Genomic DNA, 26,306 nt, shown 5'->3' with positions numbered 1-26,306 from the left:
ACCAGATAAGAAAAAAATTAGTATTTTGAATACAGCATTTTTTTTATAAGAAAGTTTGTTTTTGGGTATAATTTTAAAATGATTGATAATTTTGTCAAATTTTAGGCCTATTTACCTACTAATACCATTTTACTACTATTTGTAGACTCTGCCTCCTATAGCTAGACTTGGGATGATTTATAACAACATTTTACCAAGGAAATGAGATGTGTCCAGCCAACAGGATCAGGAATAAGAATCATGAAGGATTATTCAGAATATTATGCCAGGCAAAGGTATTTAGGATGAATTAAACAAAAGGCAATATATGTTTGGATAAAATTAAAGCAAACATAGAAGCAATTATGACACTGTATTGTATTCTTTTTGTAACAATGGATGTAAAATAGAAAATTTTGTCTCCTATTGTATGTTTATATGATTTTAACACAAAAGTTTAAATAGTGGGAATAAATCTTATTGCTTAAATTGATATAATCCAAGTCTGTGATTGGTTAATTAATTATGAGTTTATGTAAAAAAAATAACTTGTTTTGATTTTATTGATTAACTTTTACAATTGAATAACAAGAATGCAGGAATTTAGAACATGTTAAAAATCGGTGATATAAATGGATATGACAATGGAGAATAAATCAAAAAATCCAATGCTTATAGACAAAATTACCTTTTATTCAGATCACCATTAGTGGTTAAAACGTTTGGAGACTCAACTTAATAAACTTACCAACCAAAATTCAATACAAGTCCCCAAAGATATTGAGTAAAATATATTATAAAACTTTGGGGACTAGTGCAATAAACAGCCCAATGTCCCCTCCCTCCCTATGTTAAATACAGATACCAAATGTGTTTTTCTAATGGCTTTGGTCTTCATTGTGATAAATTCATTATCTAATTTTAGCAAACAAGTCAATGTTTGTAGATATTTCCAGACAAAATTAGAGTATTTTTGGAAGGAGCAAAATAGGTAGATAGTTACTTTCAACCACCTTGAAAGGCAAAATTATGACATTCCTAGAAAGTTAAAGGTATGGAAAGAGTCAAACAATCATAGATTTACAAATCCTTTAGCAACATGTTTTAAAATACTTTACAATTTTTTTCAAACACCACAAATTTAATCTAAAATAAATTTTAACCTGAACCATTAAATGAATGAAAGAATGTCTAAAATGTGTTTCTATTTGAATTTGCCAAATTTTGGCAAGAAAAAAGTTAAATTTTCTAAATCAAATTTAACCTCCAAGGAGAAAATGGTGTTTATGTATGCTAGAGAATAAAATATTATTAAAAAATAGTTTTGAGTATTTTTTGGAGTTTATTCAATTTAGCAAACTTTTCTTATTGGTGCAATTGCATTCATAATGCCTAGTATATTTGTTACACAAAACTAGAGTTTTTAAAAACTTTATTTTGTAGGAAGATTTTGAAGGGTGGGGTTTGGAATTTTGTTAAATAAGTAGCATACCATTTTTTTCAAACACAACTAAATTTCCCAAAATATTGTATTATTATTGAAGAAATACAAAAAAATAGGCTGTAATATTAAATAAAAGTAAGGAGGATTTGAGTATTTGAGCAAATCCAGAACATTTATTTTAAAACTTTTAAAATGGAGGGAGGTGAGTCAAACACTTATCTAAGCAGAAAAAAGGGATTCTACCAGAAAATTCAGTCATTCCTTACATGTCTAGACTTTTTAGTGAAGAAAAATGGAAAAATTGGGCAATGAAAATAAATTATTTCAACAATTTAGTTTAAATTCTTCCTTAAAGCATAAAAGTAATATACATTTCAGTGTGTGTAAAACTAAAATTATAAGAAGGATAGTTTAATTCTTATACTAAGTATTTTTTGAGAAATAGTTATTTTGAATTAAAGCTATAACCACAAGATGAATAGGGATGTTGAAAATTGTACCAAACTGTTGTTCAAGTGTGGACTATTAAGAGCAGCATGATTGCCTTGGCTCCAAACAGGCACATTCAACATATAACCATGCATTTTCATTGATCTTTGCATGATGGGCTACAAACCCTATAAACAACAATGTATGTAAAAGTGATTCCTCTAAATGTTAACATAATCTTAGAGTGAAACATATGTATGTCCACCTTTAAGGATTTTTTACAGCACAATGTCAGGCCATAATAGGAAATATAGTGATGTGATTTTACAGTGTGGGATATCTTCAGAGCTGGCTTGTAATGTCATTATTCCAAGTAGTTACACAATAATTGGGCCATTAATACAAGACAATATGTTCTAGATATATGTAATTAGATAGATGAATGGATGGTTGCACGGGTGTACAAAGAAAGGGGGGGGGGGGGTCAACCCCACTTAACAATTCCTTAAAATTCACAAACTCACTGTTAAATCCTTTTTCAAGCCTGGATGGATGCATAGAAGATAGATAGATGATTATTAGATAGATCAGTAGTTTGATAGATAAATAGATAGATTCATAGATTGATATTTAGAAAGATACATAGTGATAGTTCTAAAGTAAGAAAATCGAAATAATAGATTAATAGACATATAAATAGAAAATTTTCAGAATACCCTCCCATGTCCCTTTGTTTCAAAAATCAATTTGGATGTTGCACTAGGTTTTAAAGTGATACTCGCAGAGGGCTGAATTAACGATACCCCCCCCCCCTCCACCTGTTTTACACCATTCCCTCTCCTCTCCTACCAGATGAACGAACTGACTAATAATAGAGGTCTATAATAGCCACCTAAATTGTCGACACTTTATTCCCTGACAATATATCCACGTATTCTAATATCCTTTGTTGAAAAGGATTTAAAGATAAAATCTCTTATAACGTAGGTGACACACCCATATCCCCCTTTTTATTCAAAGTCTCTAATAAGCCTATTTTATTTTTTTTTTGCATTAGGTTATTATAAGTTATTATTTACGTTTTGAGTGTTCTTAAAGACGTTGAATCCTTTTGGGGTAGGAGTAAAAGTATTTTTTTTTGATTAAAAACCAGGGGCTGTGATTCAGCAAATTAATTCAATTTGGAATTGCTGAAAACTGGGATAATTTAGTGTCATTATGTTGGCGAAAAACTAGTTTTGCACTGTAACTTAAGGGAAGTGGTTAAGAATAGGGTGGGAGAAGGAACTGGGTTGTAGGGAAATTTTAACTATGAATTTTTTGTCAGAATCCTGGTCCCTTGTTTCTGATTAAATCTATACCCTCTTATAATCACATATCCTCTGAGGGAGGGATGAGGTGGTCCACTGGCGACGTAAAATATTTTGACTGATTTAAGAATCGTGGAATGGTCATTAATTGTAATGACGAACATTTAATCAGTTTTTTTATGCAACAGATAGAAACAAGAACGATTACATCCATTAACCTTTATTAATTTAATAGGTGTTTTAGATATATAATCAACGAATGTTTATTTATCGCATCGTATTATAGACAGATTTCCTCGGAGATTAGAATGAAAGATTAAAAGATTAAACCCAGTTTTGTTAGCACCGAGTGGCCGAAGTGCCGGGCTAACAAAACTGGTATTGATTTTATGATTTTTATTTTAATATTCGTCGAATTGTTTTGTTATATTAGTTTGCTTAACCCCTTACAGTCGGGCCCCTTGCCGCACCTTAATCAGTCGGGGGGGGGGGGGGAGGGGCGTTCAACGCCCCCCTCCCCTATTATCTCAGTTCCTTTTAGAGCTAGAGGGCAAAAAAATTTTGTGCAAGTCCCCTGTGTTATGATGAATTTCCGACCTTAAGTAAGTCAAGGTCAATTTTCGCTTCCTTCACCCTTTTATTTAACAACCTTTGTTTTTAGGTCCTTTTTTACTTATAAATTTCAAACGGCTGTAATTTTTTATTTTTGAAGCTAGAATAATATTTTTTTTGCAGAAAATGTTTATCTTTATGTAAATTTTATATTTGAAATATCAAAATATAATTTCAGCGGCCGCAGCTGTACTTGGCAGCTGCCAGCCGCCGCAGTCGGCGGTCGGCGGGAAAACGGCGGCGGATCTTTTTGAAATTTTAATACATTATGTAGACATGTAAGATAAGCTTAAGTTTGACATTTGAAGTCTCTAAGTAAAAAATTGCGGCCACAGGAGCCTTTTAAAGATTTCTGGAGACCTGGAGGATCAGGACCTGCAGGATCATACCTGGAACCTAAAATTGACTTGAACACCTGTATTTAATATGAGGATGTACTACTAGAGGATATTTTAGTATTTTGGTAAGATAAAATGCTTTGTTTAAGTCAAAAAATATTTTTGCTCTTTAACTGGATGACCCTGCCAGGTTTGCTGGCATCCTGTGCCCGCCAGGATGGAGATATTAAAAAAATTTCAACTCTCAATTATGTCTCATACCCACACTTAAAAAGTCAAGCAGTTTGGGCTCTTCATCTTTCACACACAGAAAATGAGATAGAAAAAACCGGATGGGGGGCGTTCAATAGCATTTTCTAGCTATGAAGTGTATTTATATTGTTCAGATTGTACCTCTTTATATGTATTTCCACTGTAGAAATTTGAATTGTCACACGCTTGACATAGCATAATGTTAACCTGCAATTTTGAAGAATGCCATCTGGAATATTTTCTATCTGATTCTTACTCAAAGTCCTAAATAATCGAATTATAAAAATACAATTTTGGTAAGTCGAATTAAAGGCTTGTCTATCTATAATACAAAGTAGAATGATGTCAGTCCGTCTGTCCGTCCGTCCTTTAAGATCTCGGTAACCACTGAACCGATTGGATTCTTCTCTTCAGGGAATATACCTACTGGTCCTGCGGTGGTTTTAAGCAAAAATTTGCGACCCATTCGCAATTTTTTCGGCTTTGTAGGTAATAGAAGATGAAATTATTTTAATACTGACATCATTTTTTTAGGCAAGTACCTAATATTTATTTTTAATTACCTCTTGGGGCAAAGCCCCTATAGGCTAGGGGCAAAACCGCTAGTTTTTTATATTTCTTTAACAACAAAAAAGGAACAGTAAACATTAATACAGAAAAAATGTATATACACCAATATTTTCAGGGATAAGGGATAGGAAACCTGGCCATAAATTAGGTCTCGGCCTGGTTTTGAAAGGGATCATGCAACTTTTACCATTTGCCTAATTTAATGACCTTACTGGCGGACGGCTCATATTGGCTACCGCTCTAAACCAATAGTGTTCTGTGATTTGGGCTTGTTTTGTATCAACCAATCACCAATTGGCGGAGCCAATTGTTGATTGGTTGATACAAAACAAGCCTAAATCACAGATGGCGGAAATTTTAGAAGCAGACAATTCCAGAAAAAATAATGATTTTGTCTGCTACGAAAAAATAAATATAAATGGTGTTAGATCACATTAGTTTAATTATTAAATCTGCTTAGAGTTAAACATTAAAAAGGGGCCACATAGAAAAAAACAAAAATAACGGGATTATTTTTTTGGAAAGAAGGTAGCTACGAATTTTCATTTGGTAGTTTATAAATTAGATGTTTTATTTTGAATTTTAAAAATTTAGTACGGAGTTGATACAACACCTTCACCCTAATTTTTGTACAATACAACACAGTACAGATATATCATTACATTATATCCAGTATAGTATCCAAAGAACTTGATAGAATGTTACCCAAGTGCATATTTATTTATTTATTTTGAATTTTAATTAGCAATGAAATTTTCAAATAAAATTTTTACTCATTAATAAAAATGCAAATAATACAAACTAAAATCTGTCTGAGGGAAACCCAACAATAGCTTTATGACAGTTCAAATTACCAAAGTAAAAGATAAAAAATTTTGGGAGAGAAAAAACTTCATTTTAACAAAAGCCATTGATATATAGGTTTATAAAAAGTTATGTTTTTTACTTTAAACTAGCTACCTGAATTTGATTCTATACTTTATCTACACACACACACACAGCTTTTTCATTAGCATTTTATACGAACCACTGCGCTATCCCAAAACTGGTTTATTAGGCTAGAAATAGGCCTAGGCTTGAAATAGGCCTGAAATAATATTTTCCTACGTTTCCCATCCCTTATCCCTGAATATTTTCAATAATTAAAAGACATTTTGTACTTTTAAGCACTTGAATGGCTTAAATAGACATACAGACATTCGCCAATTATAAATAGCTTCGATATTAAAACAAAAAAACTTACACTCTTTCTAAGTTAGCTAAAGAGCCCAAAGCAATGGGCAGCTCCTCTAATTTATTTCTGTTTATTTCCCTAAAAATGAAAAAAAAAATTATAAAAAGGTATTCCATTATATAAATTAGTAATTCAGGGGCGTCCCAGCTTTTTTATTTTTTTTTTTTTTGGGGGGGGGGGTAAAATTATTTGAAGAGGGGGTAAAATTTCCCCCCCCCCTCAATTTTTTTTACCCCAGGGGTAAAATTTGCTTGTGGGGGGGAGGGGTAATAACCCCCCCTGAAATCTGTTGGCAGGGGTAAATTTTTTAGAAAATTTTTTTTTGGGGGGGGGCTAATTTAGAACCTAATGTAAAAAGGTACCTACCTAATAATGAAAAACTATTAAATATTTAGTAGTAAAAAAAATTTTTCCGCCAGTCTCTAGTATAATTGTTTTATAAATAAAGATGAAGAAATAATAATTTATTTTTAAGAAAAAATATTTTCTAAAATGTAAAACATTCAGATATTTTACATTATATAAGCATGCTGTAGTAAAATATTTGATAAATATATCACAATTTAATGAGAGTTTATTCATACACATAGAATATCTATACATATTTAAACTTGATTATACATTGCTTCGAAACGATCATAATAGTTATTTCTCGTATCGTATTATAAACGGCTTTCCGCGGATATAGAATGTACAATTATAAGATTAAAACTAGTTTTTTTAGCCCCGTGGTGCCGAATGCACGGGCTAAAAAAACTAGTTTTAATCTTATGATTGTACATTTCTATATTCGTAGAAAACTGGATATAATTCGATGCTAGACATAGTTTTTTCGTATGGATGAGAACCGGTTACTATCCACTGGATTCGAATGAATACGAGAAAACTTATTCTATAATTTTACCTAAACTTTTTTATCATAGAGCATTTTCTAGTATGGCATTGAAACAGAGGTTTGAAACCGGTTCTCAACTATACTATAAATCATGTATAGCATCGAATTACAGACAATTTTTTTACGAATGTTAAAATAAAATCATAATATTAATACCAGTTTTGTAAAACCTGGCCCTTGGCACCTCGTGGCTAACAACACTGGGTTTGATTTTTATTTTAATGTCTGCGGAAACCTGTCTATAATACGATGAGATAACTAAGTATTAGTAGATTTACAGTTATACAAATTGTCCTTGTCATGAAACAAAAATAATTTTCTAAAAAACAAGTAAGCCAAAACGCAGAACAAACGGACGAATACGAATGCTTATTCTAAACGGCGAAACGAATCTTTTTCTATAAATAGCTGTCTAATATATCTATGATATAAAGCCTGATAATTGCAATTTCTCTAGAAATCTAAAGTCACTTAACGAACAAAATTCTATTTCTACAAGTACCCTCGAAAATATATTCCATATATGGCTTCAAAACCACTGAGGTAGATTCTTTAAAAAAATTTGCCCCACTGATCGCTTAGAAGGGCAAAATTGTTTTAATTAAATTTTTTTATAGATTTTTTATGTGATTTTGGAGGATTTTTCACGAAAACAATTTTGCCCCACTAAGCGATTAGTGGGACAAATTTTTTTTAGGAATCCACCTCTGGAATAGAACCAAATCTCAGTCATACTGCATTATCATGTTTAGCCTCGAATAACAGACAATTTTCTACGAATATTATAAAAAAAAAATATAATCAATACCAGTTCCCAATTTTTTTTCTTATAAAATCCAAGGAAAACTGTCTATAATACAATGTGAAAAACAACTATTCAACTAAGGACTGAAAAAGTGAGTTAAAGGTTAGCTACATGTGGTACAAGTGTGTTAAACATTATATTTACCAAATTACGTTAATTTATACGTCAATATATACAAAGAAAAGAAGCCTAAGGACAATTATCTCTTTAATCAGCGCAGCTAATAATGTTTAAGAACAATAACTTGTATATTAAAGAACTAGAGTTGGCTCGATATAATTATCTCCCTATTGGCTAGTTTTCTATACGCATATCTATTTCTCAATAAATCTATTTTCCTCACCCGGCATTACTATCTAAAAGAAAGTAAATATTTAATAATTTAAATGATTTTAAAAAGATTTTTTAAATTATATTTTTTTCTTTACATTACCATCACTAAAGGGTTAATGATGCTGATTACAATTTTAGTTTAATATTTGACCACACAAAATGTCGCCACAATCGAATTCTTTTAAAACAGAGTTTTCTTAAATTTATTATATTATAAATTTAATTTTTCTCTTTTATGATTAGAAATTAAATACATCAATATAAGGTAAATAGCTACATGAAATAAAAAAAAGGAATTTATTTTTAATAAAGTAAAATAATGAGTCTTATCGTTCTGGGCAATGAGAGTTTATTATGGATTATTGGAGCACTATGAGTTTTAGTCATATATTCCTTGGAAAACTTGAGCTCGTTTATAGACATTTATTTCCTATATAGATCTGACATGGATCTTGAAGCAAGTAAGCAGGCCGTTTTGTACATATTAAAAATTGGAAGATTTCATTAAATAAAAGTTATCGCAAATATACTTAGTAAATAATATTTTTGAAGCAAATGTATTTTATTACTGTTTTAACACAGGTAGGGAGTGGACATTGGCTGTTTAATACACTGTTCCCCAAAGTTTTATTATAAAGTTTACTTTATTCTTTGACTGTACAATTTTGAAGACTTATATAGATTTTTATTCGTTGGTTTATTAAGTTGAGTGTTCAAACGTTTCAGCCACTACTGACAATCTAAAGAAAGGGTAATTTTGTGTATTATCATTAGGGTTGTACACAACAATCTTTCGGCTATTGTCTTATTCCTTTAAATCCCTGGCTTTATCAGACTATCTTTACATATAATATTTAACTTTGATAATAAAGTTTGATACTATTTTGAATATAATTATCCTTGTTAATAATAGTTTGTTTATATGCATATGTTTATTTATATCATATAGGTGAATTATCTTATAGTGAAAAGAATAGACAAATAAAGTATTATTTGTAGCGTAACTACTCCATAACTAGGTGTAAAGAAGTCCAGTAAGTCATTTAGTGGTGCTGCTTAGCGGCACTTTAAAATATTTTTTTTGTATTTCTTTTACTGCCTCAAAATAGTTATAAACTTTCCAGAAGCTACACTGTAAAGGAGAACCATGTAACAACAGCTGTTAACGAGATTCTTTGGTACAGACTGAGATCCAGTTGCTTTTTATCTAGTAATTATCCCTCTTTTCTTAATTACTCTATGTTCTCCCCTATTTGACCTGGATATAATATACAAAAGAACAATTTTAAAGGGTGTCTCAAAAAAAAGTTATGTACTTGAATTAAATACCAAATTTCCTTATGCTATGATATAAAGTAAGACGTTTTTTAGTTTGTTTTTCCATTAAGATCTACTAACCGATTAATTTCTCCTTTTTTAGGGAAGGTTCTCATAGGTCATTGGTTTGTTTTTAGTAACTTTTTAACAGCCACTTTTAACTGAAAAAAAGTTTGGAGTGTCTAATTAATCGAATTTTTTTCCAATAAAATGGTAATTAAGACATTTAAATTTTTGGATTAAAAGGGAAATTTTTGTGTTTCATCCTGTATATAGAGGAAAGATACAGAAAATGTCAGAGTTGTTAAACATAAACTAATTTCCTATTTTTGCTAATTAAGCCTAGAAAAAAAACAACCCCAGTATAGTTTATTATCAAAAAAAATATAACTTTCTGATATCTTACTTTTAAAAAATCTGATTGCTAAACATTATTCAGATAAAATATACTGCAAATTTTAGTATTTACAAAGGGGTCGATTTTACTTTGTCTAAGATATAATAAATGAAAAATGATGTACATAACACAAATACAGAAAACATATTCTCTAGCAAAAGTTAAACAAGGAATTTCTATGAAAAGTTGAAAATTTTTCTGATTTTTGAGACAACATTGGCTATAAGTGAAAATTGTGAAGGCACTCTAATTCTTAAAGAAAAGTCTATCTGTATGTCTGTCTGTCTGTGTATGACGCAGGACCTCGCTAACAGCTAAACTGATATGATTCTCTTTTAGAGCGTAGTTTCTCATTGGTCGAGAATGTTGTATACCTACTGTTTTCAACTCAAACCTCAACCCCTCTAGAGGCCTTTGTGGGCATAGCCGATAGTAACTTGTTTAGTATATTAAATGTATACAACTTTTATGTTATAAGTAAGTGAGGCAGTCAGTGAGACAAGCGGAAACTTATAGAAATGCTTAATTTTCAACCTTTACCCAATTTTTCAAGTGCTAACTTTTTGGAGATGCATGATTTATGCGAAGACAGGGAAATTGGGGGACATAGATAAATATACTGGAAAATATAACATAATGAGGCTATCAAAGATTATATTTTATACAGAGCACTAGAAAGATTAGCATTAACATTATTGGATGTTTTCATTGGTGGATTTTTTCTCTCAATGATTTTGAAAATAAAAAAAAATTTAAGATTTTTCCTTTTTAGTTAGAACATTTTTATAGAATATTTTTTTCGATTTTAAAACTTTAAAACCTAATCTTCATAGGAATCCTTAAAACTTTCTAGTGCTTGTAAAAATGTTAATGTTTACACTACTAACAATTAATAATTTTCAACTCCATTTATAAATGTACAAACATTTTTCCATAACTATTACTATCCTGTTTAATTTTGTATTATATTTTTAAAAATACTTTTCCCTGTGATTTGGGGAAATATAAATCAACACCAATGCTTTGCTAAAGTCGGGAGGTCTAAAAACGAAAATTTTACAAGATGTCTCTAAAAAACATAAATTAACTACTGTATTTTTTAAATGTTGCCAGTCGAATAGATTAATGGATTTATTATTATTTGAATTTTATCATGTACTCTAAGAAACCCGAAGCTGGCTAAGATAACGAGCCACCCCCTTTACCCCAACCCCTCCCCTCCTACTGGATGAACGAACTGACCAATAAGTAATGTCTATGTTAGTAATTTAAATTGACGACAAGTCCTTACCACAAATGCCCTAATACTATTTTTAACATATACACATGCATTCAGAATATATTTTCCATATCTAATTTTAGAAAAATATTGAAAATAAAATTAAACAGAATATACAATTAATTTGTACGTCTACAAAATTTTCAAGAATACAACATAAGTAAAAATACTTAAATAAAATTAAATGTAAAAAGCTATATATTAAAATCTTAAGATATTAAGAATATTAAGCAAGCATAAGCAAAAAATGCAGAATAGCTAATAAATAGGAAAAAAATACATAAATATATCAGCTAAAAAGTAACGATCTATATATATATTATATATTTTTACTAGCGGCTGTGCCCCTAGCTTCTATGGTTTTGTTGGGGTCGTGAAGGGCAGGAAAATAGCCTAAAATCATCCCAAGAAAAAAAATTTCTTAAAACCATCACAGGACATCTATGAAGCGTTCCTGATCTTAAGCTTCAGACAAAAATCCCTTACTACTTTATATAATAGGATAAATATATTCGATATTGAAACCATTTGCAATTTATGAAAGCAAAGAGCTAAAAAGCTATCTACTAAAAAAATACCAGCATATCTGCAAGTAGGTAAAAGCAGGTAATTTAAACATTCTTAGAAATTACTTCAATAAAGATAAGCATTTAGCATAAAAAGCTATCTAGAAAAAAATAATGTCATGAAAAAAAAGCTAATAAAATCAGGCTTTTATTGTAGTAGGATTTACTACTTATAAAAGAAGCATATAGCATAAAAAAGCTATCTATTTAAAATATACAGAATATGAATAAAAAACTAGCTAATTATGAAGCAAGCAGTTTTTAATAATAAAATTCTTACAGGATGAGAAGAGATTTAGTGTTATTAAACACCGAGGGATTCAGCTTTCTAAGGTTATTATCCTCAAGCACTCTAATAATAACAGGTAGAAGTGAAAAAAGCGTTTAATTAGAATTTAAGTTAAGGAATATTGTTAAAAAATCAAAAAGCATTAATATTCATAAAAGTTTCTAAACAGATAGGGGGATAAAATTATGCATTAATTGAAGCTTCTTTAGATGTTTAATTTAAAAAATATTTCCAGTATGGCTTCGAAACCAATCAATATCCGCTGGATAAGATACAGCTCTCAGCAATACTTAATAATCATGTATAGACAATTTTCCACTAATATTAAAATACAAATCATAAAATTAATACCTGTTTTGTTAGATTTAATCTTACAATTTTTCAATTTAATATCCGAGGAAAGTTGTCTATAACACGATGCTAAAAATAACAATTCTCAATACTGGATCGTTGGATTAGGTTAGGTGTTTGATACTTAGGTTCCTAAAATAATAAAAAGCAAGAACAATACTTACAAAATCTGAAGTTTATTAAGCTTGTTGAAGGCCTTGCTTTTTATACTGTTAATTCGATTATAACCAAGGTTCCTAAAAAAATACAAATGTTAATGATTTTTAAATAATAAAACATCATTAAAATAATATTAATATATTTAATATAAATTAAATAAACAAAGACTAATAGTGGTTATTATATATAAAATGCGTTTGATGCACAACAATGCAAAAGACATAAATTATTTAACAAGAGTCAAACACTTTTGTAAGGTCAACTATTTAAAAAATGTTAATTTGTTTGTCCTATATATACCTTTGAGTAAAGTAGCTACTATTGGAAGGGTATTGTCCTTCAATTTGTAATGACAATGTATATTTAAACAGTTGATATTTGAACTTGGGTCAACTACTTAACTAAGGTCAAATTTTCGAAGAATGTCTAATTCTTTTGTTCTAATTAGCTTGAACTTTAAGTGCAAATATCAATTTTCAATGTTTTAATTGTTTAAGTTTACTCTTATCAGTAAAATATTTTCAAAACAAGTTAAATCTAAGTTCTTAATAACACAAATTGCGCAAAAATGTCTCAAATTAATCATAAAATGCAAAAGATGAGTAATTACTGATAAATTTTGATAACTTTTGATAAGGTAACTTGTTGCAATCTAGGATAAAGGCATTATTGAACAAGCCTAAAATTTGAAAATGCAACCGATCCTTTAACTTGTAAAGTTTTTGTTGAAGAAACAAAAACAACAGGTAGCGCAGCAAAAACAAGCTAGTAATGCTATTGATAAAACAAACAGAATTGAATAACATTACAGTGCAGTGTATACATTTATCTAGAAAAATATTTTTTGTTTTAAAGTATACATGTCCCCATCGTTTTATAATAATATCATCTTAATGGTTGGCTTAACAATTTTGGGGATTTTTATTGAATATTAATTGGTTGGTTCATTAATTTGGGTGTCCAAATGTTCCAACAACTGATGGGGTAATTTTGTGTATCATCATTGGAGATGTATATCAATTTATCAGCCATTGTCTTATCCCTTTAGATCTCTAAAGTTATATAGTGGCTTCGCGGATGAAAGTACTTACAGAATGGCCAGATTTTTATTGTTAATGAAGGTATTGTCCTGTAAGTTGCTGATCAGGTTCCTGTTTTCAAGTTATTTTTATATTTATTTATACTTTTTTAATTTCATAAAAAAGAATCTATGTTTGTGTGTCTGTCTTTACCGAAGGATCTTGCTAACTCCTAAACCAATATGGTTTTTATTTACAGGGTAGCTTGTTATAAGTCCTGCGTGCGAAGGTTTATAACTTTTGGGGGGGAAGGCCGGGTACCACAACCTCTTAAGATAAATCGTTCCGTGAAAAAAAACCGTAAAATATTTTTTTTCTTTTTAGTTTTAAAATTATAAAAATTCCTGTCAAGCCCAAGATTATTGAGGGAGGTGTAGGAAGCTAGCACAGAAATATTCAGGCTTGATACAGAATTATCTCCTATTTGTCTAAATAGATAGATAGGACTATAGTTAGATAGATAGACAGGGAGTTGTAGGTAGCTAGCACAGAAATATTTAGGCTTGATACACAGTTATCTCCTATTTGTCTAAATAGATAGATAGATAGTGAATAATATAGTTAGCTAGATAGATAGGGAGGTGTAGGTAGCTAACACAGAAATAATCAGGCTTGATACGGAGTTATCTCCTATTTGTCTTAATAGATAGATAGATAGTGAGGAATATAGTTAGCTAGATAGACAAGGAGGTGTAGGTAGCTAGCACAGACATATCCAGGCTTGATACAGAGTTATCTCATATTTGTCTAAATAGATAGATAGGAATATAGTTAGATAGATAGACAGAGAGGTGTAGGTAGCTAGCACAGACATATCCAGGCTTGATACAGAGTTATCTCATATTTGTCTAAATAGATAGATAGGAATATAGTTAGATAGATAGACAGAGAGGTGTAGGTAGCTAGCGCAGAAATATTCAGGCTTGATACAGAATTATCTCCTATTTGTCTAAATGGATAGATAGATAGTGAGGAATATAGTTAGCTAGATAGACAGGGAGGTGTAGGTAGATAGCACAGAAATATTCAGGCTTGATACGGAGTTATCTCCTATTTGTCTAAATAGATAGATAGATAGTGAAGAATATAGTTAGCTAGATAGATAGGGAGTGTAGGTAGCTAGCACAGAAATATTCAGGCTTGATACACAGTTATCTCCTATTTGTCTAAATAGATAGATAGATAGTGAGGAATATAGTTAGCTAGATAGACAGGGAGGTATATAGTTAGATAGCTAGACAGGGAGGTGTAGGTAGCTAGCACAGACATATTCAGGCTTGATACACAGTTATCTCCTATTTGTCTAAATAGATAGATAGATAGGGAAGTATATAGTTAGATAGATAGATAGTGATGAAGATAGATAGATAGGGAGGTGTAGGTAGCTAGCACAGAAATATTCAGGCTTGTTACACAGTTATCTCCTATTTGTCTAAATAGATAGATAGATAGAGAGATATATAGTTAGATATTTATTTAATGGGGAAAATATATGGATAAATAGTATCAGGCAGACAGAAAGATTGATAGATGGTGAGCTAATTGAATAAATAGATATATATATTGATTAATAGATAGATATATTAAAAGATAGAAAGGTTGATAGTTGTATGATTATAAAGATATATTGTTAAATAGATAGTTAGTTTGATGGATAAATAGATAGATTGATATCTAGATACATAGCGAGACATATATTTAGTTAGATAGATAGATCACTAATAACGGTTTAATTCACCAATTGATAGATATAAAGATAAATAAGAATATGATGAAAAGTATACTTACAGATTAAATAATTTAGGTCCAATGTTGGGAAGATATGGAATTGTTTTCAACTTGTTTCTCTTTAAAATTCTAAAATACAATAATGTATACACTTTTAGGTCATCTACTGGTCTTAATCGTGTTTGTGTTGCAAGATTGGTCCTTGTTTATAATTTATTAAGCATCGCCTCTAGCATCTAGCTAAAAAAATATCTAAAACAAGGATGACAACATCCATATAAGCGAAGCTCTGAAACGGTAGGACAAACGGACATTAACACTTGTATAATGTCAGAACTGAATAATCAGAATGCGAATGTATAAGAGTCAAAGCGAAATTTAAGTAACTTTGTTGAAAAACTGCTTGATACAGGATAATTATTATGGACATTCTTACATTTTTAGGACTTGATTATAGAGTTGCTTCGCTTATAATATTGTACTTTGTTGTCCCAGGAATCAGTATATCAAAAATCAGACCAATTGGCTAATTAGGTCACATACAAATTTGTTGTTAAAAATGTAAAAAAAAATAACATATTAAAATGGACGTACGGACATTCTGGTAATGATTATAGAGTTGCTACGCTTTCTAACTCGTACCTAACTATTGCAGGAATCACCATGCAAAAATTGAAATCGATAGGACAATTCTAACATGCCTAAATTAACGAAAAAAGCTATTTAAAAAAGTAAAAAAATCAACATGTTTAAAATGGACGTACGGACATTTTGGTAATGATTATAGAGTTGCTACGCTTTCTAAATCGTACCTAACTACTAAAGGAATCACCATGCAAAATTTGAAATCGATAGGATAATTCTAACATGCCTTAATTAACGAAAAAAGCTATCCGTTACGGACGGACGTACGTACGGACGGACCGACCCTAATTATAGAAAAGCTTCGCTTTTAAAAATCTAAAGCTACTTTCTAAATTAGGAGGATACCATTATCATTTTTTTAGCAGGCATACCAACAGACTAGAGACTGTAAAGTAGCTTCGCTACTAAAAATTAAAGAAAATAATTACAGGTCTTGTAGGTTAGGAAAATGTACAAGGTCAGCTTCGCTTATCTCGGATATCTCGTTCCCAGATAAATCACTAAAAAAAATTAAACATTTTTAGAATGGAATTGATTATCGGAATGATCCATGAGGGCCTTCCCACAAGTGGCTGGTTGAGCCCTGGTACCCCTCACCCAATTTTCCTATGCCCAATCCGGCGGGAAATAAGCCTATTGTGCCATAACCTTGTATGGCTACCCAGTACCCAATAAACCTAACCTAACACATGAACCAATAAAAAAATAATCCACCATTATTTAAATGTTTTTTTTTGTAAAGTTAAAAATTTCTTTCACATAAACGTTTTACTTTGTTTTAGAAATTCTTATTCATATTATCTAAATGTGTTTCTTAAAATCTTCTGAATAATTGTACATTTTAGCCAGAATATTTGTAATACATTCATTCATATTCAGACAGACAAACTGAAATAAGAACTTTCAAAGAATACAAGAAAATAATGTTCAATCGAATATTATCGACGGAGAGACAAACGTTGTCTTAGAAAATAAGATTATGGTAATAATTTTAGTAGTAACAGAATTATCATTAAATAGAGACAAACCAAAAAAGATGGCATATAAAGTAGTGTCGTGAAGGAAAAAGAAAAACGTATTCATGTTTTAAATGTATTCCAAGATAAAGTCATATTCCCAGCATTTTAGAAAATAGTAAATGGGTTGAAAAATTTGTTTATTTTCTGTGTATTTTTTATATAAATATAATGTACCAGCTGGATGGCATAAGCCTTGTATAGCTTTGATTGTGATCTGCTGTGTATTAAGATTCCTGTGACAATAATAAAAATACGTAGAATCATACAACATTAATTTTAAAATGTCATTTTTTTACTGAAAATAAATTTCGACAAGATAAAATATTACGGTACGACCCCTGCAATTTTGTGTTGACTGCTTAGTTAAGGTTCACTCTAATGGGTGCTGTCATCCTTGTTAAAAAAGATTTATTTTCTTACTTCTATTCCCTTTTTCCATATAAATATTCGTAAATTGATTGGCCTATATATTTTTGAGATATCGCGGAATTTGCTGGGCTCAGCAGTTTTGGATAAAAACAAGAAGCAATATGCGCAAAAGTAAAAATAGATAGCCGTAAGTACATTATTGTAACACTTTTTATAACTACCGGATGGGGAGGGGAGTTTTTTACCCTCTTTTCCCTGAAAATAACAAAATACCACTTACTGGATGAACGAACTAACCAATACAAGATGTCCATGTTAGCAACCTAAACTAAGGACAATTTATCCCATCATAATATCCACGTATATTGTATATCCATTAAAATAACAGTGCTACTTAAAATCTTAATCTACAAAAGGGTAATTTTTGTTTAGCATAATTAGGAAGTGTACATATATTTTTTGTCCATTGTCTAATATCTTAAAATAAAAGAGCCACCATAATACTAACACACTAGATATTAAAGAGTATCTTCGCTACTTTAAAACAAGAAAAAGTGAGATTGAAATTTTTCCGAGCATCTACTTTCTATAATTAGAGTCTGTACGTTGCAATTCAGTGCAGATCTAGTTTTTGAACGTCAAACTAGATTGGTAATCTTACTTGGATGATAATTTTGGTCACAATTTTTTGAAATTGTTTATTGGGTAAAGTAGCACAAAAATATATTATGTTTATGCAAGCCTCGCTTTTAAGGATGCTGCCATCCTTATTAAAAAATATAAACTACGCCACTAGATGTCTCTATTGTCACTTGAAGGGGGGTTTGGGAGTTAACTCACCTATCCCATTTTTTTATTTTAGTTTTAAAAAATCGTGATAAACTTTTTTGGGGGGAGGTAATTTTTCTCTTAGGAGGAAGGTAGTACCCTCCAATAATATAGTTAAAAACCTTCCGAGGTCCTAAGCTATGATAAGCTACATTGTAAAGGAGAACCATATCGGTTCAGCGGTAAGTAATCTAAGTAATCTGGAGTGTATGTCGGTCTGTCTATCAGCAAAGCAAAACTAATGTATAAGTCTTACAGTTGGTTGGTCAGAAAAATAATTTCTTAGGGATTAGTAAAGAAGGTCTAGATAGGTAAGCAATTAACAAAATTTTCAAAATAGCCAAAAACTACCCAAATAAAATATTTAATTCAGATAAAATTAGATTTGTCTTGTGTCGTTTATAACTTTAATTAAAAACTTTGCATTTATTGGACGAAACCGTTCTTGTGTTCCTCCTGTCCTTTTAAAAATTTAAATTTAACAATGTTTTGTTAAACACTTTGCAATTCATCCCCTTACAATACACAATGGGCCGAAGTAGAATATTCTGGTTGTACTGAAAAATTGCAACCCCCCTTTTTCTACTTTTTATATGCAACCTTTGTTATTCTAACTGTTACATTGAGGGGATTAGTAATAGGAACTATTTTATTTTTGTTCTTATTTTACAAAATAGTAAGGAGATTCTTTTTTGATTTCGAGATTAAATGAAGGACTTTTTATGTAGAATTGTAACTACTTGTTACGCCCTGAGCCTCTAGGGGAAGGCAAGAAAGGTCAAGAAAATAGTCTAAAAACAACCCAAGATATTTATAAAGCTTCCATAAAAGTTACAAACAACTCAGACCAGCACTTTTCTTCAGACTAAAGTCCTTACTACTTTATATAATAGAATATGATATTTTAACCGCTAATCTTTTTTTATACTTTGAAGAACAAAAAAAACATTGTAAAAACAAGTCTACTAAATAATTATCATTTTTGCCACTAATGTTCTATTTTGGACCACTGTGGATGACAGTAAAACCTTGTGCAAACATATCTACAAAAATATTCAAATCTTTAACACTTCAACATACAAAATTTTAGTCAGGGTAAACTGATTCTTTGTTTGTGCAAAAAATAGCTTACATGATATTATAATTCATTAAAATGAAATACTATTTTCTCAATCTTTTCATTGTGAGAATAATAACAACTTTCTATTATGCGGAAAAAAACAATACATTTTGTCCCACTCATAGTTATTGAGGGTGGATATATATAAATTAATAGTTGTTTGAGATATTACATCTTTTAACTTCAGATTATGTAACTTCTTAAAAAATGAATTGACCTATCCTTAAATCCCCTATTTTTTGCTCTTCTTTGGTCAACATGCTTAATTTTTCAGTAGCACAGCCTATCTATAATTCTATGTCTTAATTTAAAATTGTCCGTTTTGTTCAGCTTTCATGGTTATAGTTATTATAATGGATGTAGAATATACGTGGATATCATGACACTTAGGGGAAAATGGTTAGCGATTTAGCTTGCTAATATAAGAACGCATTTATTGATCAGTCCGTTCATCCAGCAGGAGTGGAGGGGAAGAGGTAAAGGAGTGGTAGGGGAAAATAGTTATTCTAACCCGTACAATGTTTCACTTTATTAGAGAACATGAAAATCTGGTAAAAGAAACAACAAAAAATATATATATTGCTATCTTTATAACTAGCGGCTACGCCCCCTAGAGGCCTCTAGGGGCACTTGAGGAGGTGGGAGTCGAATTTAATAACCCAATTTCTTATTTAAGATTTTAAAAGTAAAAAAAGATATTTTTGGGGGTGGAAATTTTTATTTTTTTTTTGGAGGGGGATATTTTTATTTTTTTGGGGGTTGGGGGTGTCCCACCCCCCAAGAAAATAGTTATAAACCTTCCCGGGACCTGTCTGTCTGTCTGTAGTCTGTACAGAAGGATCTCGCTAACTGCTAAAACGAAATGTTTCTCCTTTATAGGGTAGCTTCTCATAGGTCTTGGGAAGGTTTATAAGATTTTGGGGGTTGTAACCCCCTCCCCCCCTAAAAAATGGAGGGGATTTTACTTTTTGCCAATAAAACAAGGGGGTGGGTAAAATTCAATTCACCACTACCAAAAGTGCCATTAGAGGCCTCTAGGGGCGTAGCCGCTAGTAATTTATGAGATAATTTTTTTTCTTTTTTTCTCAGCCTAATTTTGGATAGAGTTATTCTTGTTTGTAACTAAAGCTATGCATTTTCCAAGACAAACATATACATCATATTTTATCTTTCTTGATCTAAACAAAGCATTTGATAAATATATAATATATGTATATTTTATTTTGTACTTTTTAACAAAAAATATTAAATCTATTTATAGATTTATGCCCGACCATTTCAAAGCAAGCCTTTAGGAGCAAAGCCCCAAGTGGTATTAGGAAGTCCTCCTCCTATATAGAATAGTTCGTTTCACGTTTTTTTAACAGGGCTTCGCCCCAGGGTTCGGTGGGATTTATTTGTTTTTTAGTTTCTAAAAGAAAAACAGAAAATAATAGGGAAGAAGGTCATTTTATCTAAAAGGCGATTTCTCAAAGGAGGGTTGTGGTACCCTTCCCTAAAATAGTATAACCTTAGCATGACCTGTGAGAAGCTATATTTCAAAGGATAACCATATTGTTCCAGCAGTTAGCGAGCCCTTTGGTAGAAAAAGACACACAGACAGACATCCTGTAACTTTTTTTTATAAGGATAAATTAATATCTACAAATTATTTTCTAAAAAATTAACTGAATAACTTTTCTTGGCTCTTTGACTCATAACTTATTACTTCGTCTGTCATTTAATGTTTATCAGAATACTTAACCCTATATGGCATTAATATGATGGTATGTTTGTCTTGGCTAAGCCAAATATAAACACGTCCAATTACACATAAGACCAACAGAGTTAGACCAAACTTTTTCATTACACAATTTTTTTTTTCTAACAGACAGACCAAAAATATTACATAACAAAAATGACAACATCCATAAGAAGCGAAGATCAGTGCTAAAACATTTATTTTTATCATCACATTCTAGACAGATTTCAGCGGATATGAAAATGAAAAATTATAAGAATAAAACTAGTTGTGTTTGCCCAGAGGGACCGATGGTTAACAAACATGGTATTAATATTATAATTCTATTTTAATATTCGTGGAACATTGTCTGTAACATAATACCATAAATACTTTTTTTGAGCATGGTTCTTTTCCAGAGGATATTAATCGGTTAAAGCAACACTGTGAAATTGTTGACTAAATTAACAAGAATATCCAAGGTCCAAAACGGACGGACCGAAAAATTTATTTTAAGAGTTACATTTGTCAAGTTAACAATAACAAGAAATTCATTTTTCATATAAACTTTGTTTTTTTCTTGAATTTGAAAATGGACGGACGGACAGGCATTCGGAATATAAATTTTAATACAAAAAGCCATATTAACAGCTACAATAACTCTGTAATAGAGTTTAGATTAGATTTATTATTCTTGGGTGTACATACATAGAAAAAAAAACAACAAAATAATAAATGAATTAAATGAATATTATATACATTTATATATACAGTCAAATTTTATTGATATGGTTAATTTATAAAAAAAAATTCTTCCCAAATGGCAGTTTCCTAAAAACTAGGAAGTATGCAGTAATGTGTATTCACACATTGTTTTCATACAGGCCATATAGATAAGACAAATAAATAGAAAAAAGATAATAAGCAATAAATAAAATCATATTGGAGAGGAAAGAATGATATTAGGAAGGATTGATTAGGGCATACAAGTCTCACACCATTATTGCAATAATAGAAATTTTAAAAAAACATTTCAACAAATAGATTTTGATTGATTTATCAGATTTCAAACAATATTGAAAAGAAATACAATTTTATCTACATTCTTGACATAATGGGTTGTTACACACTAAAGTTAAGCTTGATAACAAAGATTCTTTTAGATTTTTTATAAATTTTTTTCTTGATTGATTGTGGGTTAATAAATCATTATTACAATGGTTATTCCATAATTCTTGAAAATGATACTTAGGAAATCTTTCAATAGATTTAAACTTCGGTTTTTTAACATCAAACATATTAGAGTTTCTAAGATTTCTGGTATGTAATTGATTACGGCGAAGCCATGTACCTTGAAAGGAACTTGGTAGCTTACTGTTTATAAAATCATACATAAATAATAATTTCAAATAATTAGCTGATTCATGTAAAGGAAGGACATTCATTTTTTTAAATAAAGGCATTGTGTGTGAGATGTGTTTCTTACTAAAAACAATTCTTATTGCCTTTTTTTGCATTTTAATTAATGGTTCCATAGTAGATTTAAGACCACAACTCCAGGCAGGTAAACAGTAAAGTAAATGACTATTTATAAGTGAGTGAAAAAGCATTTTTTTGCTATCTAAATTCAGTATATGTTTAGCTCTATTTATAAGAAATAAGGAACTAGAAATCTTTTTACGTAAATGTTCTACATGATATTTAAAATTTAAAGAAGGATCTATAAATACACCTAGGAATTTAATTGCAGGAATATTGCTACTTGAATTGACATAATTTAAAATTTTTATTTTCTCAGGATCAAACTCATTTTCATTGTTAAAGTTTAGCTTAATATTAAGAGCATTCCAATCAATAGTATTTTCATTTTTATTAAATATCATGATTTTAGTTTTATCAGGATTTAAGCTCATTTGATTACTCCTAAACCAATCGGATATCTTTTTAAGTTCATTGTTTAATTTCAGTTTAATCTCTGTAAAGTTTTTACCAGAAATTAAAAAATTACTGTCATCAGCAAATAATAGGGTAAATAAATCAGTACAGTTTTTAAGATCATTTATGTAGATTAAAAATAGAATTGGTCCTAAAATAGAGCCCTGTGGGACACCTCTATCTATGTTCAGCTTTCTTGAGTCAGTATTGTTTACATGTACAAATTGCTGTCTATTACTTAAATAATTTTTAAACCATTCAAGTTCAACGCCATTAATGCCAATTTTTGACAACTTTTTAATTAAAATAGAGTGTGGAATTGTATCAAAACATTTTGCAAGATCACAGAAGACTCCAATTACAGTTTTATTATCGTTTTTTGCTTCAGCTATATAATTTAAGAGGTGTATCACAGGGTGTATTGTAGACTTTTTTGATTGAAATCCATACTGATGTTCAAAAATGATATTATTTCTAATCAAATAGCACGACAGTTGTTGATAAATGACTTTTTCTAAAACTTTTGAGAAAATAGCTAATAAACTTATTGGCCTATAATTTGATGGATCAGCTTTTTCATTAGAATTATTCCCTTTTAACTTAAAAATAGGTATAACTTTTGCAATTTTTAATTCAGAAGGTATTTTTCCAGTTAAAATAGTTTGGTTAATGACATGAGAGAGAGGAAGGGCAATGACAGAAATTATTTTCTTTAAAAAAGAATTTGACAGGCCAAAAATGTCCATGCTTTGTTTATTTCCCATTTTTTTAACAATATCTGTGACTATAGTTGGGTTTATTGTATGCATTTTAAAACTGGAATTATAATTAGGTATATAGCTACACGGATCAATGTTAGAAGGATTTATTTTAGATGATATCTTGCTTGCTACAGAAGTGAAGTGTTCATTCAATTTCTCAGAAATTTCTGCATTATCTAAATATATAGCATCATTAAACTTCAGTTCATTGATACATGTTGCTTTATCTTTTGTTTTTCGGATTGCATCTCTAATAATATCCCAAGTTTTCCTCAAGTCAGATTTACATTTTTTTAGCTCATTACAATAATACAATTTTTTAGCTGTTTTTATTGCACGATTATAGACATTTCTATATCTATTATACATCCTAATATTATCAGCAGTTGGTTCATTAATACTTAACGTTGACAATTCAAATTTTTTATCTCTACATCTCATTAAACCATCAGTCATAAATTTTTCAATTTTATGTATGTTCTTATTAATTCTAATCTTTTGTAAAGGAAAAGAAAGTTCATAAAAATTCATTAAAAAGCTCATAAAATTTATTAAAGCAATGTTGAGGTTCTAAACTGTTAGTTACATTTTCCCAATTAACATTTCTTAATAGATTGATAAACCCAGTAATTTTTTCTTCATTAATATTTCTTGTAAAAATACAAGATTCTTTACTTGCTTTATATGAATAAGGTGTTATTGTGAAAATTGGGAAATGATCAGATATATCATTTAATAAAATTCCTGAATGAAAACTATTATCTTTTGCGTTAGTAAAAATTTGGTCAATACATGTTGCTGATGTCCTAGAAATTCTTGTTGGTCTCGTTATCAAAGATAAAAAACCATTTGCAATGCAATTTTCAAGGAAATCATTTGTTTTTTCATGACAATGATATTTTAAAATGTCAAAATTAGAATCTGTGAAAATGTAAGAGGCACATTTAAAAGACATTAATTTACTTTGTAGGTTAGAAAAATTATCAATAAAAAAATCCATTTGTTGAGATTCAGTAAATCCCATTATAGAAGTATTAGGCCGGTAGACATTACTCAAAATAAATTTTTCTTTGTTATATTCAAGTTGAATTGTGAGTGACTCAAATAAGCCTTCTTCAAATGTTGACAATTCATTTAATATTTTGAATTTTAGATTTTTATGAATATAATAAGCTATCCCGCCGCCCCCTTTATTCTTTCTACACTTATAGATAAAGATATAATCTTCTATTTTAAATATATCTTGGTCATAAATAGTCCAGACTTCTTGCAAAGATATTACATCTATTGTAACTTTATTTTCTTTTAAATGATCTATATATTCTTTAAGCTGAATAAATTTACTATTAAGACTCTGAATGTTCCAAGAAAGAAATTTTTGTTTGTTTGTTTTATGTTTAGTAGCCACATGACCATAAATAACCAGGGAGGGAGGGGACATTGGACTGTTTTATGTTTAGTAGCCACATCATCATAAATAACCAGGGAGGGAGGGGACATTGGACTGTTTTATGTTTAGTAGCCACATCATCATAAATAACCAGAAATTTTTATTTGTTTGTTTTATGTTTAGTAGCCACATGACCATAAATAACCAGGGAGGGAGGGGACATTGGACTGTTTTATGTTTAGTAGCCACATCATCATAAATAACCAGGGAGGGAGGGGACATTGGACTGTTTTATGTTTAGTAGCCACATCATCATAAATAACCAGGGAGGGAGGGGACATTGGACTGTTTTATGTTTAGTAGCCATATGAGCATAAATAACCAGGGAGGGAGGGGACATTGGACTGTTTTATATTAGTAGCCACATGAACATAAATAACCAGGGAGGGAGGGGACATTGGACTGTTTTATGTTTAGTAGCTACATGAGCATAAATAACCAGGGAGGAAGGGAACATTGGACTGTTTTATGTTTAGTAGCCACATCATCATAAATAACCAGGGAAGGAGGGGACATTGGACTGTTTATTATACTAGTCCCCAAAATTTTTATTCTTATAACAACTTTTGGAGCTTTAAATTAATTTTGATTGGTTGGCTCATTTGGCTCCAAACGTTTTTACCAAAATTTATATACTTTTATAGGCTATTGTCTTATCCATTTTGAACCCTGATAAATAACTCACAAGTAAACATATAGATAAATAAATAAATGGATTTATCTATATATGGATAGATAGATTAATCATAAATGATAAATGTAATAAACAAAAATAATATGAATGGCTAGGTAAATTAGAAGTAGATGTTTTACTAGGTAAATGGATGTTGAAAATTTAATACACCGTTAAGTAGTAGAGAGATAAATGGATAGATAGTTGAATTTATACATGGATTGATAAAAAATGGATATATTGATAGATGGATAAAGAAATAGAAAGAAAGAAACTAAAGTAAAAATTAAGTATGTCCGAGAGCAATGAAATAAATTTGGTCATTTACGGAAAAAAATAGGTCACATGAGAAACAATTGGTAGACAAAATTGCAACATTTTGTCTCAAATGTTTACATTTCATCTAATGACATAGATGTG

At 30.1% G+C, this 26,306-nt stretch overlaps 1 protein-coding gene across 2 annotated transcripts in view; it reads right to left on the bottom strand.

Moving 5' to 3' along the window:
- Positions 1 to 26,306, bottom strand: part of LOC145333487 (uncharacterized) — a 110,459-nt gene that overhangs the window by 39,070 nt on the left and 45,083 nt on the right. The window contains exons 5-12 of one of the 2 annotated variants that reach the window (XM_080178639.1): positions 16,440 to 16,511; positions 15,427 to 15,495; positions 13,987 to 14,066; positions 13,651 to 13,714; positions 12,565 to 12,636; positions 12,041 to 12,112; positions 6,178 to 6,246; positions 4,572 to 4,628 (exon numbers count right to left, since the gene is read on the bottom strand). In XM_080178639.1, the coding sequence (XP_080034765.1) occupies positions 4,572 to 4,628; positions 6,178 to 6,246; positions 12,041 to 12,112; positions 12,565 to 12,636; positions 13,651 to 13,714; positions 13,987 to 14,066; positions 15,427 to 15,495; positions 16,440 to 16,511 (555 nt within the window). The remainder of the gene's footprint in view (positions 1 to 4,571; positions 4,629 to 6,177; positions 6,247 to 12,040; positions 12,113 to 12,564; positions 12,637 to 13,650; positions 13,715 to 13,986; positions 14,067 to 15,426; positions 15,496 to 16,439; positions 16,512 to 26,306) is intronic. The other variant, XM_080178640.1, reaches the window with a different exon arrangement.

The sequence above is a fragment of the Acartia tonsa genome, chromosome 12 (genome assembly GCF_053477335.1).
Source record: "Acartia tonsa isolate MP-2025a chromosome 12, ASM5347733v1, whole genome shotgun sequence".
Classification (NCBI taxonomy): Eukaryota; Metazoa; Arthropoda; class Copepoda; order Calanoida; family Acartiidae; genus Acartia; species Acartia tonsa.
This window is presented reverse-complemented; position numbering and strand designations above follow the sequence as displayed.